This window comes from Nyctibius grandis, chromosome 31 (genome assembly GCF_013368605.1).
Source record: "Nyctibius grandis isolate bNycGra1 chromosome 31, bNycGra1.pri, whole genome shotgun sequence".
Classification (NCBI taxonomy): domain Eukaryota; kingdom Metazoa; phylum Chordata; class Aves; order Nyctibiiformes; family Nyctibiidae; genus Nyctibius; species Nyctibius grandis.
Window position 1 is genome coordinate 4,449,267 of NC_090688.1, and position 11,983 is coordinate 4,461,249.

General features: G+C 64.3%; 1 protein-coding gene across 1 annotated transcript; it reads right to left on the minus strand.

The window, feature by feature from the left end:
- Positions 1–1,828: 1,828 nt before the first annotated feature.
- On the minus strand, positions 1,829–6,188 carry TMEM161A (transmembrane protein 161A). The gene is made up of 12 exons (XM_068420548.1): positions 6,123–6,188; positions 5,428–5,531; positions 5,259–5,345; positions 4,916–5,013; positions 4,633–4,789; positions 4,202–4,353; positions 4,068–4,128; positions 3,784–3,927; positions 3,453–3,566; positions 3,089–3,263; positions 2,918–3,014; positions 1,829–2,693 (listed from the first exon to the last, which is right to left on the minus strand). The coding sequence occupies exons 1-12, from the start codon at positions 6,123–6,125 to the stop codon at positions 2,437–2,439; spliced, it is 1,449 nt and encodes a 482-aa protein (XP_068276649.1). The 5' UTR covers positions 6,126–6,188; the 3' UTR covers positions 1,829–2,436.
- Between the last annotated feature and the right edge of the window lie 5,795 nt (positions 6,189–11,983).

An 11,983-nucleotide genomic window follows, 5' to 3' on the forward strand; every position in this document is an offset into this window, starting at 1 on the left:
GCGTGGGACGGGGACGGGGTGCGATGGCAGCAGGTGGCACTGTCGGCTCAGCCATGGCCCAGTGGCTGCCCTGAAGTTGGGGTCCCTCCGCTGCTGCTCGGCCCCGCTCAGCCCTTGGGGTTTTCGGTGCTTTCAGCTGCGTTTCAGGTCTGGTGTGGATGTGACACTGCGAGGCTTTGCCGTGGATGTGGCACTTAGTGCCACGGTCTAGTTGACACCGTGGTGTTAGGTCAAAGGTGGGACTCGATGATCCCAGAGGGCTCTTCCAACCTGGTTGATTCTGTGAGCTCGCGCTCCTGGCAAGGCAGGAAGGTCTCAGCAGGGAGGATGGGTCCAGGCCTCCCAGAGGAACCCCCCTGGAGCCCACCCTTGCGTGCAGAGCTGATGTCCCGCTTGTACCCCAAGGGAAAGCAAGACCCAGCGGCTGAGACTCGCACTGAACCTTGCAGGAAGCCTGGGGCAAGGGCTGGAGCAGGCTCCCTGCCCACCGCCCCTGGCCCCTAACCAGGGGCAGGAGGGCAGAGCTCCAGGAGCTGCTGCCACCCCAGCCCTCTCCCCAGCCTGTGGCTCCTTGCCCAGCGGCTCAGCAGCCACCCAAGGTAGGTGGGAGCAGGGGCGATGCGAGGCCGGGTCTGGGTGACAGCAGGGGCTCCTGGTGCCACTCTGAATGCTGGTGCCAGCAGAGCCTTGGTGGCAACAAAACCTCCTGGTCCCAGCTGCTCCCCTCTCTGCTGAGAGCAGAGCCCAGCCCGTGCCCTATTCTAAATAAAGCCAAGATCCAAAGAGTAAAAATAATTCTGGGGAGAGGAAGATGGGGGGGGGCTCGCTCATTTTATTTGCTGCGGCCCCATTTCAGTGCCTGTGGATGTGTCTCCTGCTCTTGGCTAGTCATTGTCCCCGCCTGAGAGGGTCACGTCTGGGCACATCTCAGGGGAGGAACTGTCTGCGTGTCTGAGTGCAGCACAACCCCAGGCCTTAGCAACCGTCCTCCTGCGGCGCAGGCTTCCCTGCCCGCGCAGCCCCCGGCTGCTGCCTCCGCAGCCGTAAGGAAAATTAGATAAATGAGCCATCACGGCCCTGGGACCAGCTTTTAATGGGATGGCGCGGGCTGGAACGGGTCCCTCTGCATCCTGGCCCTGGGGGAAGCGCGTCTTCCTTGCACCTTCCCACCCTCGTCTTGGTGATGGTGCTGCTGGAGCCCAGTTCCTTAATGGTGCTGCTCTGGGCTCTGCTGTCGCCAGCGCTTTGCTAAAGGGAATTTCCCCATAATTTTTTGCAAAAGGCCTTTTACTGTGTCTGGGGAACCAGGCGGACGAGGGCTGGCCGGATTAGCCCTGTTAACACCGGGCAAAGGGCTGCTGGCTCCTCTCGGCCCTCAGCAAGAGGGAATTAAGACCATTACAAGGCTATCAAATAGGATCAGAGACCCTCTCCCTTTCTCTGAGCAGCCCAGACCTGCTAATCCTTTTTCATGCAGCTGGACCAGCACCCACCCCGCGGTGGGGAAGAGCTTGGCTGAGAGGGACGAGGGGCCGCAGACCCCGTCCCCCCCCCTGCAGCCACCCTAGGGCTGAGCAGAGCTTTATCAGCGCGGGGGGATCCCAGCGCCGAGGCGAGGAAGGGCCAGGACCCGGCCCTGCGTCGGGCTGTGGTGGGGTGACTGTGAGGTCTCCTTGCTGGGGCCGGGCTGGGGGGTTTGTGCAAGTGCTCAGCCCCTTCCCATTGCTGCAGTAATGCAGACGGGGCTTTGCCGCTTGCCCTCGCGCTGTGGGACCCCCCTGCCCTCCCCGAGGGGCTTTGGGGCCACAAAGTGTAAACAAACCTCAGCTTTCAGCGTGGCAAACAGCCTCTGAGTTACTTATTTATTTCTAAACCAGCCAACAGCCGAGGCTGCGCGGCCTGAGGGTTTCACACGAAGCAGAGGGATGACCCTAAGGAGCTCCACCCCAGCTGGCCAGAGCAGCGACCCTACAAAAACACACTCAACCCTCAGCTGGCGGAGGGAATCGCTTGGCAGAGCAAACCCCAAGGTCTGTGCTGGCAAGCCCCGCTGTCGGGTCTCCACCACGCAAGGGTGATCCCTGCCGAGTCCTCTGCCCGGAGCTGCTGCCCTCGAGGAAACACCGCAGCAGAGCCTTGGGCAGCCGTGACGGGTCAGAGCAGGCAGCAGCAACCCCGGCTGCAGCTCCTCCATCACCGTGCGGGGCCGGGGAGGGGATGTGGGGGCCGGAGGGACGCAGCCCGGAGCGGTGGCGGGGCGAGAGCAGGCACGGTGGTGACGGGCGGCAGGAGCAGGCGATGCCCACGCCAGCCCCGATCCATAAAATCCATCATGCCAAGAGCTGGTGGCAGAAATGTCCCCACGTGTGTGTCCACGTGTGCCACAGGCATGTGCAGAGGGGGAAACCAGCCGAGGCAGGTCCCAGCTCCCCCCAGTCAGGAGGCTGCCAGGTACTGGTGGAAATAGAGGCCGAAGAGGCTGGTGACAACCTGGCAGGCGGCCACCCACCAGGCGAGGAAGGCGAAGAGTCCGCGGAAGAAGAGGGGGGTGAAGATGCCGCCCAGGACGCCGGTGATCTGCTCCACGGCGGCACGCACGTCCTCCCCGTCCTCGCCGCCGGGCTGTGGCGGTGCTGCGGTCGCTGCTGGAGGGAGGGGAGGGGGCTCCGGGTACAGCCCCCACGAGTGGTGCCCTGTGTGACAGAGGGGACAGGTCCACAGGGGTCGGTCCCGGTGCTGCAGCCCCATCCCCGTGCTGCAGCCATGCTGGTGGCTGAGTCCCAGCACGCTCGCTGCACGCGTTAGGGTCATGCCAACTGCCAACTCTTGAGAGCCTGGGGACGCCCTGGATGCTGCCAGCCTGACCCGGACCTGCAGGTCTCCTCCCGAGCCCCCGTGTCCCCCGCCACCTCCTTACCCAGCGTCTTGAGCAGCAGCGTGCAGTGGAGGGTGAGGATGACGGGCCCCAGGTACTGCAGGCTGACCACGGCCACGTAGCAGTAAATCCTCGTGATCTGCGGGCAGGGGGGGGTGAGCAGGAGGCCGGGCCCCGAACCCCCCCATCCCACCTCAGCTCCCGCACCCGGACCTTGCGCTGGATCTCCAGCACGGCGATGCGCCCGGCCTCCTTCCTCATCTGCTCCACCCAGCGCTCGGCCAGGCCCAGGTACGCCTGGAGGTGACGGCGGGTGACGGCCAGGCGCAACAGGCAGAGCCCGACGATGGCCCAGAGGCGCGCGGTGTTGTAGGCAGAGTCCGACATGCTGCGGCAAGAGGAGGGGGCTGTCAGGCTGTCACAACCCCCTCGTGTCCCACAGAGGGTGTCTGATGGGAGAGGGGGGGAGGATGGGGGGCTACTGGTGGTGGAGGAGGTGGAGTGGTGCAGCCGTGCCTCAGTTTCCCCTTGGAGCGAGGGTGCCGGGGCACAGAGCGGGACCCGCTGCCCCACTTACATCTGCACTGTCTGCTTGCCCATGGGCGCGTGGAGCAGGAAGTCCCGCGAGATGGGCTTGATCCACATCACCACCACGAGGACGGGCGCCAGGAAACTCACGTGGAGCAGGAGCCTGCGGCGGGGCCATCAGAGACCCCCGTGCAGCCCGGTGTCCCTCCCTCCACCCCTCCGCGGGCAGCGACTGGCCCTCACCCACACCCCTCCACCCTCTCCCCCCACCAAACCTCCTCGCTGCCCTTCAGCCACAGAGCTGGGGGGGAGGTCCCAGCCCCTGGGACACCGGCACCGACCCCCTTCGCCTCCTTCCCCACCCGCAGATTTCACCCAACTGGGTCAGGGGCTGGTCGGCCGCCATGCGGAGAGCGTCGAGGTGCGTCTGGGCCAGGCGCAGCCCCGGGAAGGTCAGGCAGGCGCCCAGGAAGGAGCACAGGGCCACCAGCCCCAGCTTGAAGGCCAGCTTGGCAAGGGGCAGCCTGCGGAGAGAGGAGGCAGCGTGGAGGATGAGGATGGGTTGGCCCTGTCCCCAGTGAGCCCTGGAGGGGTTCCCACCCCACACTTCCAAAAAACCCTCCCCCAAAACCCCGTTTCCCTCCCTGCCCAGCCCCCAACTCACGTCCACTCCCAGCCCCACTGCTTCAGGACACTCTCCAGGTTGCTGCTGACACTGGCCAGCCCTGCGGGGAGCAACCCGCCCTGAGCAGGGTGTCCCCAGGGACCACCCGCCTCTCCCTGTCCCCCCTCACCCACCGGGCTCGAGGCCGAACTCCAGGTAGTCCTCACGGATGACCAGGGCCACCATGGCGAGGAGGAGGAAGAAGAAGGCGAAGGTGAGGCAGACGGAGCGCTCACCCCCCTCCTCCGAGCGGAAGTAATGGCGCATCACCATGAAGAAGACCCTGCTGCGGGCGAGGGGGGGGTCAAGGAAACCGGGGGCTTCGGGACCCCCCCAACACCAGCGGGACCCCCTTGCTCATCGTAAAGCATCGTCATTAGGCCACTGCCACCTTCACTGCGGAGAAGTCTCCCTTTAGGCACCTTGACAGTTTGTGAGTGGTTTATAAATCCATAAATTTAAATTTTCCACCTCAAATGGCTTTTAACGGGGAAAAAACAAGGGCGGTGGGTTCCCCCCCCACCCATCGGCAGCCCTTGCACCCCGAAAGTCGGCAGAAGGATACACGGAGAAGAAGACCGTGAGCAGGCACCAGAGCACCCCGATGTTCGTCTCCTTCTGGGGGTCAGCCAGGCAGTAGTAGCCCTCGGTGAAGACGTACACGGCGGTGGAGTAGACGGCAAAATCCACGAACCACTGGTAGTCCAGGAAATACCGCAGCACTGGTGTGACAGAGGGACACGTCACCGCGCTGTGGGGACACACGGGGGGGTCCTGGGCATGGCCAAGGGTCCCAAGTCCAGGGCAACGCTGGGTGCAGAGGGAGCGGTGGGTGCACGGGGGGTTACCGAGAGCATCCACGGCGGTGATGGGGCTGGTGTCCAGGCGGAGGTCGATGTCCCGGGGCACGGAGAGGGGCTTGTCATCTGTCACACCATTCATCCTCCTGCAAGGGAAACCTGGGCTCAGGACGGCACGCAAAGAGCTGGCTCGTCCCTCGTGTGGGACATCATGGGATGGTGCCAAAAGCCACTCGTGTGGTGGCTCCTCCCCAGCTTGGGGCTCCTTGTCACCAGCACCGAGGCTGTCACCGCTGCACCTCCCCGGGGCAGTCCCGCAGCACACGGGGATGGCTCCATCAGCCCCAAAACACAACAGTTACGGGTTTAAGTCCCTCGGAGCCGAGCTGACCTGTCCCTGTCCCGCCTGGCCTTGGGACGCTGCTTGCCTGCCAGGGCGCAGAGCTCCTCGTCCGAGGGGTGCTTGTAGCGGCGCAGGCTGGAAGGGAGCAGTGGGGTGTCAGCGGTGTGGGGTGACCCAAGACCCCACGGGGACGAGCGGGGAGGGACGTGCCACGTACCTGCCGTCACACAGCAGCCAGCGAGCGAAGGAGCAGTGCGGGGCCATCTTCTGCATGACGCTGGCTGCCAACAGGCTCACCACCACCTGCACCCCCATCACCGCCTGCGCCGGGGACACCCGCAGGGGGACACCCTGGCACCCGACCTCCCAGAGCCGGGGCGGGGCGGGGGGAGCTGGAGACCCCCCCCCACCACCAGCCTGCAGTGCTGGGGATGTCTGCTTCCCCCCAGCCCCTGGCCCTGCTATGGGACACCCTGGGCGTGCACCCACCCGGGGAGGCACCCCCCGGGACACCCTAGGACACCCTGGGCATGCACCCACCCGGGGAGGCACCCTCCAGACTTGCACACCCCTGGGACACCCTGGGCACGCACCCCCCGGGCGTGCACCCCCCCGAGGGATGCACCCTCCGGACCCGCACACCCCTGGGACACCCCGGGCGTGCACATTTGGGCATGCACCCTCCTAGACACGCACCCCCCATGCATGCACCCCCCATGCATGCACCCCCCGGGCACGCACCGCCCCGGGGACACACCGGGCACGCACCCCCCGGGCACGCACCCCCCCAGGGAGGCACCCTCCGGACCTGCACACCCCTGTGACACCCCGGGCACGCACCCCCCGGGCACGCACCCCCCGCATAGCCCGGATAAGCACCCCCCGGACAGACCCCCCCCGCCCGGCACCCACCATGCCGGGTCACCGCAAAGGCGCCCGCAGGAAGCCCGCACGCCGCCGCCCCCGCCCTCCGCGCTGATTGGCAGCTCAGCGACCAATGGAGAAGCGGCACCGGGCGGGGGGCGGGCTCTGCGCGGCGCCCCGTTCCGCTGGCGCGGCCTCCTGGGAGCGGGGCTTCCCCCGGGCGGCCGTGGGGCCGCGGGTTCGAGTCCCGGGTGCGCTGTGCGGGGCAGCGGCCGCAGCAGTGGCTGCGTGTGTGTGTATAAACTAAATCATATACATGGACATGCCTGCACCCCCGTGTATGTATGTGCACACGTGTGGGGGGGTGTGTGTGTGCACCTGAAGGGCCCCTTCAGGCTGAGGCTTGGCGATACCCAGCCCCGCACCCAGTCCCCAGGCGCTGTATTTCAGGGGCAAAGGAGGGCACAGGGGTTTGGGCAGCGGCAGCTCGACCCCGTGGCCTCCTCATCCTCCTCCACCCTGCGCCCGGGGCTGGCTGAGCTGGGACCTTCCCCTCCGTGGAGCGACAATGCCACGGGGCAGGCTGTAACCATCTCGCTGTTACATCCCTGCCCTGCGAGGACAGGAGGCTCGGCGGGTGCCGGTGGGTGTCCCTGGCCCGGGCGGGGTGCCGGTGGCCCCGAGGGGTCGCCATGGCTATCGATCGCCCCGGCGGTGGGATGCGCTTCCCGCTAGGTGTCGCTTCCGCCCGCGCCCCGAGCATCCCCCGCGGGTCGCGGTACCCAGGCCCGGGGGGTGCCGCATCCCCCCCAGCCCCGCAGCGCCCCCGGGGGCTGCTTTTAACCCCACCGAGACACAAAAAAAAGGAGGGGAAGGTGGACGATGGATGCTCAGAGCACCCCCAGCCCGGCCGCCCTCCCCTGGGGCACAAAAGCCCCTTTGAGGACTGATTTTACACCGCTCCTGCCGGGGTGCCCGAATTAGCATCAGCAAAGGGAGCTTCGGTGGTCGGTGCTGCTGTAAAGTCGTTGAATTAACGGGGGTCCCCGCTCCCGTGCCCGGTGAGAGGGTGCCAGGCCCAGCACGTCCCTGTATGCACCAGGGGGGATGTTTCCTCGCAGGGCTGGGGCTTGGCAGCCACGCAGCACCCACCGAGCCGGGGCTGATCCCCGGCCAACCCAGCTCCCGCCGGTCCCGCAGCCAAGGGACCCCATGGCCAACTTGGCCAGTGACCGGCTCGGGGATGTCACACCTCTGGACGGTGCTGGGGGCAGCTGGCGGGCCGGGAGCTGCTCCGCGCCCGTTCCCCCCGCAGAAGTTTCCCATTTCTCACAAAGCCGGCGGACGACGGGCATTGTCCGGGCTGCATCGCATTACCCAGCGCTCCCGGAGAAATCACTTGTATCTCACGCTCCATTGAGCAGCTGCCTGTATATATTTTGTGTGTTGCACTTTTAGCATGACAAAAGGAGAGGGCCTGTGAACTCCTTGCTCTTCAGACCTCTCCGCCGTGTCCCCCGAGCGGAGCCCCCCTCGGTTAGCATAACAAGCTGCCACGCTCCCTCCGACGGGCCCGGCTCCCTCCTGGCTCTTTCCCCCGGGATAATTTAATGTATAGCTCAATATTTGGGCGTCTGGGTCGCTGGCAGTGGCGAGCAGGCGGGCGAGCGCATGCTGGGGGGGTTCCAGTTCCACGTCACCCACCCTGTGTTTAACTGGTCACCAGAAACACTGGTGGGACCCTGCAGCCCTCCCTGGGGGGACTGAGCCGCAGCAGCCCCAGCCGGACCCGTCACTGGCTCGCCAATGCCGAGTGAGCAACCGGAGTCACCAGCCTCTGCGGTGACACTGCGTGTTGTCCCCCGTTGGCTCCTGGAGCTGCAGGTCTCCAGGCTCTGGTTTTGCCTTGAAATTTGACTTCAAGACAGAAAAATGGGGGCTGCAGGGCTGGGGTGAGTCTCGGGACCAGTGACATCAGCTGGGGCTGGAGCAACCGGTCAGTGCACTGGGAGCTGGTGGTGTTGGCTGGGTGTTTGTCCATCCCGGGTCCCCGTTTGCACAAGCTGTCCCACCTGTCCCCCACCAGGGCCACCCTGGGGAGCCCTGGGGACAGGCAAAGCAGGGCCAAACCCAGTTGCCAGGTCTGGGGTGGAGATGAGGGAGCGAGAGCGAGGTGAGACGTGCCCGTCCCCACATCGGCTGAGCCCGAAGCCGGGCTGCTCCTGCCTCCCCCCAGCCCAAAGGGTCGGGACATGGTCCCCTGCAGGGCTGGGACCCCTCGGGGCACCCCTCGCCTCCTGCCACAAGGAAGGAGAGGGCTGGAAAGATAAAAGCTCAACACACCAGGAAGGAAACACCCCGGACACCGGCTCTCGCAGGGTTTGGGGGGTTCTGCAAGAAAAAGGGGCAAAATTCTGCTCAGACACCAGTGGCACAAGGGAGACCAGGCTGTGACACGGCTGGGGGCTTCCAACACCTTTAATGCACGGGATTTTCTTCCCTTTCGCCTCATCGAGCTGCAGCCCTCGTCCTCCCGATGCCTCGCGCTCAGTGGTGGTGGCTCCGTGTCCCTCCAGCTTCCCGGGCTGTCGTCTCGCCGTCCATGCACCCCGTCTGGCACCGAGGGGTGGGGGGGACCCCAGGTGGGACCCTCCCCGGGCACGTCTGGCTTCAGCCGTGGGGCTGCTCCTATGGGCAGGGAGGGAGTGAGCCCTTGCGCTGGGGATGGGGAGGGCGTCCATACAGACCCTGCCCACGCTTCCAGACAAGCCCTGGCCACCTCCAGCCCTTCTTGGCCACCTGGACCCCACGGCGTCCGCTCACCTCACCTGTTAATGGGAGAAACTGGTGTGAGCACAGTCCCAGCCCAGTAAGTCCCCGCAGGACAGCTGGGAGGTGCCCGTGTCACCTCCACGCCAACTCCCTGCCTGGATAGTCCCTGCCATCCCTACAGCCACAGTCCCCACCCCACCACGCGCTTGGGGATGTTCCTAATGGGGTCTGGCAGCGGGTACAGGCAGGATTTGGGGGTCAGCGTGTATTTAAGTGGCTGGTGACCCCTCTGGGACATCTTGAAAGAGGGCAGGTGACACCACAGCAGGAAAAACCACGTTGCTGACAGTGTCTAATGGGGAGAAGAGCTCTCGCTCGGGCAGGAGAGGGGGTCATGTCCTGCAAGAGCCGTTTAAGTCCTCTAAGGCGATGCTGCCAAAGCAGGGAGAGCTCTGGGGGGACCTGGGCACTGCTGGGGGGTCACGGGCTCCCCATGGGCTGTTCCAAAAAAATCCTCACCGAGCGCCGCGCTCTGTGCCGGGGCTCCTGTGGATGGGGGGACCCTCACGCCGTCCCCGGGGCGCGCGGGGGCACCTCTTCACTCACGTCCTTGTTGCTGCCGGTTGCTTGCGGGGGGTCCTGGCTGGGTGTCCGTGGGGCGCAGTCAGCGAAGCCCCTGTCACACTTCTGGGCAGCTGCCTGCACACGAGCACACACGGCGTTAGCTGCTGCCTGCACGCACCCCTCCCCGAATTCCTGCTCCCTCCTGCATTTCCCCCTCCTCCCCATGGCTGGGACCCCCCCAAACCTTTCCCTTACGCAGCTTTGTGGGGCCTGAGCCTGAATTCCCTCGTTAATTGGCCATTTGGGGCATCCTTGTGGTCTCCTGTCCATGCACGGGGCTGCCCACGCTCCCCGGGAGCTTGGGGCTCACAGCGGTGCCTGCTCTGCCTCCGTGCAGCCAAGGGGGTCCCCGCCTGCCCCCCACCTCCCCTATCTCTTGGGGTGGGACCGCTCGGGATCTGCACAGTTCCTCGCCAGGCTGGGAACAGCTTGAGTGTCCAGGCAGGGAATTCATTTAAATAAATTTCCATAGGGATTAATTTTGCCACTTCCCCAGCAGCGTGGTGTGTGTGTGCGTGCATGAGAAAAGCTGAGCCTGTGCTGGGAGAGCTGGGGGGATGAGGAGGATGGGGGGCACCTTCCTCTCCCCGCAGCCCCGTCCACCCTCACTGCCCTTCATCCCTTCATCCCCAGCTTGAGGAAGGTTTTGAGCCCAGCCCGGAGGGTGCTCGGTGCCAGAGATGCTGGTCCCAAGCCGGGGGGATCATCAGAGCAAATCATCCAGTGCCCACAGACTTCAAAACGTTCCAAACTGAGCTACAGCGAGCCCAGAGTCGGCGTCGGGAGGCCCGAAATACCATCAGGGAGAGAGATCTGGGCTGTGCCAGCTGGTGGGACGAAAATCCATGGGATTTGCCGTGATCGAAAGCCCACGGATGCTCCCCCCTGGCACCAGGAGCCTTGTCCTGGCCACGTCCCAACATCTGACCTGGGTCTTTCCCCACCAAAAATCTGCATTTCGTTTTTCACAGTGCGCTGGGACCCTGGGCACAACACCACGGTGGAGGCAGGATGAGGAGGGACACGGGGGGGCTTTTCCATCCGCCCCGATGGGCCTCCCCCGCTGCGAACGGGGATATCGAGGGCTGGGAAAAACACTCCCGGAGCGGCCACATGGTCCAGGTGCTTGGAAATCCCAGGAGCTGATAATGCCAGGGTGTTTTTCAGCTTTTCCAGCCCTCCCCAGTGCAGGGGACACCCTTTCAGCGAGCAGAAATGATAATCCCCCCCCTTAAACGAGTGCAAGAGCATCTAGATGACAGATGTAGGTTTTTTCCCATCCTGCTTAGGATTTGGGATTCAAAGCGCGCGATGGATTCAAAGAACCGGGGTAAATAAATCAGGGCCAGTGAACACTTGGAAACAAGCAGAGCGACAGCTATTTTTGGCTGTCAGATTTGGGAGGTTTTAAGGCTCCTTCAGGGCACAAACGGTCGCAAGGATTCGCTGCAGCAAAATGAGTGCAGCGAGGAAGGGGAGTTTCTTTTCGCCTCCCGGGGAGATGGGGACAGGCAAACCCAGCAGTGCCGGGTCTGCCGGGGGGGGTGCACCCACAGAAATGCTGATTTGGGGGCTCTGGGGTGGAAAACAGGGACCCTGGGTGACTCCTGGAGGGAACATCCCCATGGAGGGTCCGTCCTGGGAACCTGCCGCCGCTCCCAAGTGGAGATTTCTCCATTGAGGATGGAGATACTGGAATTAAACCCGTTTCTCTGAAAACACCCAGCGGAGCACAGAATGTCGCTGGGATTTTTTGAAACCTCAAGAATCCCCTTTCCATTGGGGTTTTCTGCAGGAATCCCAGTTTTTAAGTGACCCCCATACCCCTTTGGGAGGGAAGACGAGCCCACAGCCCCGCTCAGAGCCACTTCACCACCCTGAGCCACCCCACAGCTGTCTTCAAACCCCACCAGCTCCCGAGCTGGGCTTGCAGGGGATGGAGATCAGCTTCTTCAGGGTGCACAGTGTGCCCCAAACCCCTCTTTTTTTGCAAGAAGAGGCTCTGCACGCGCACACCTCCTGTTCCCAGGTAAACAGCCCTTGCTTTGTGTCCCCAGCCTGGCCTGGAGCCCAGGACTGTCACCCATGGCGGGCAGCTCCCGTGGGTGCTGGTGACCTGGCCCATGGGGCAGCACCCAAATGAAACAAGCTGGGTTATAGTTTAAGGCCAAGCTCAGCGTCAGCGTGGAGGTTCTGTGCTCTTTGCCATGGGAACGAGCGTTGCTAAGGGATTGCTTAATAGGGAGTAAAATATCCTAAAAATCTAAGTTTGTGTGGCAGCAGGATTGAACCCCCCAAGTCCTGGGGGAGGATGGGGCTGCCCGGGGCTGCCCTCGCAGCAGCTCCAGTTCTCCATCCGTACGGACAACCCCCTGGCACGGGGATAACTGAGCGCAGGCCAGGGGTGCCAGGTGATCTGGGGTGGGCACAGGCTCCCCGGCAGCCTGGGCACGGTCCTGGGGTTATCCCAGCACAGAGCTGGCCATGTCGAGTCTGCAACCCTTTAAGCATAT

Bases quoted from the DNA above. Each gene is read 5' to 3' on its own strand.
- TMEM161A (XM_068420548.1), bottom strand. The intron at 3,928-4,067 runs GTGAGTTGGGGG...CTCTCTCCGCAG, and splicing joins CAGTGGGGCTGGGAGTGGAC to GCTGCCCCTTGCCAAGCTGG. The intron at 3,567-3,783 runs GTTGGGTGAAAT...GCCCCGCCGCAG, and splicing joins GCCGACCAGCCCCTGACCCA to GCTCCTGCTCCACGTGAGTT.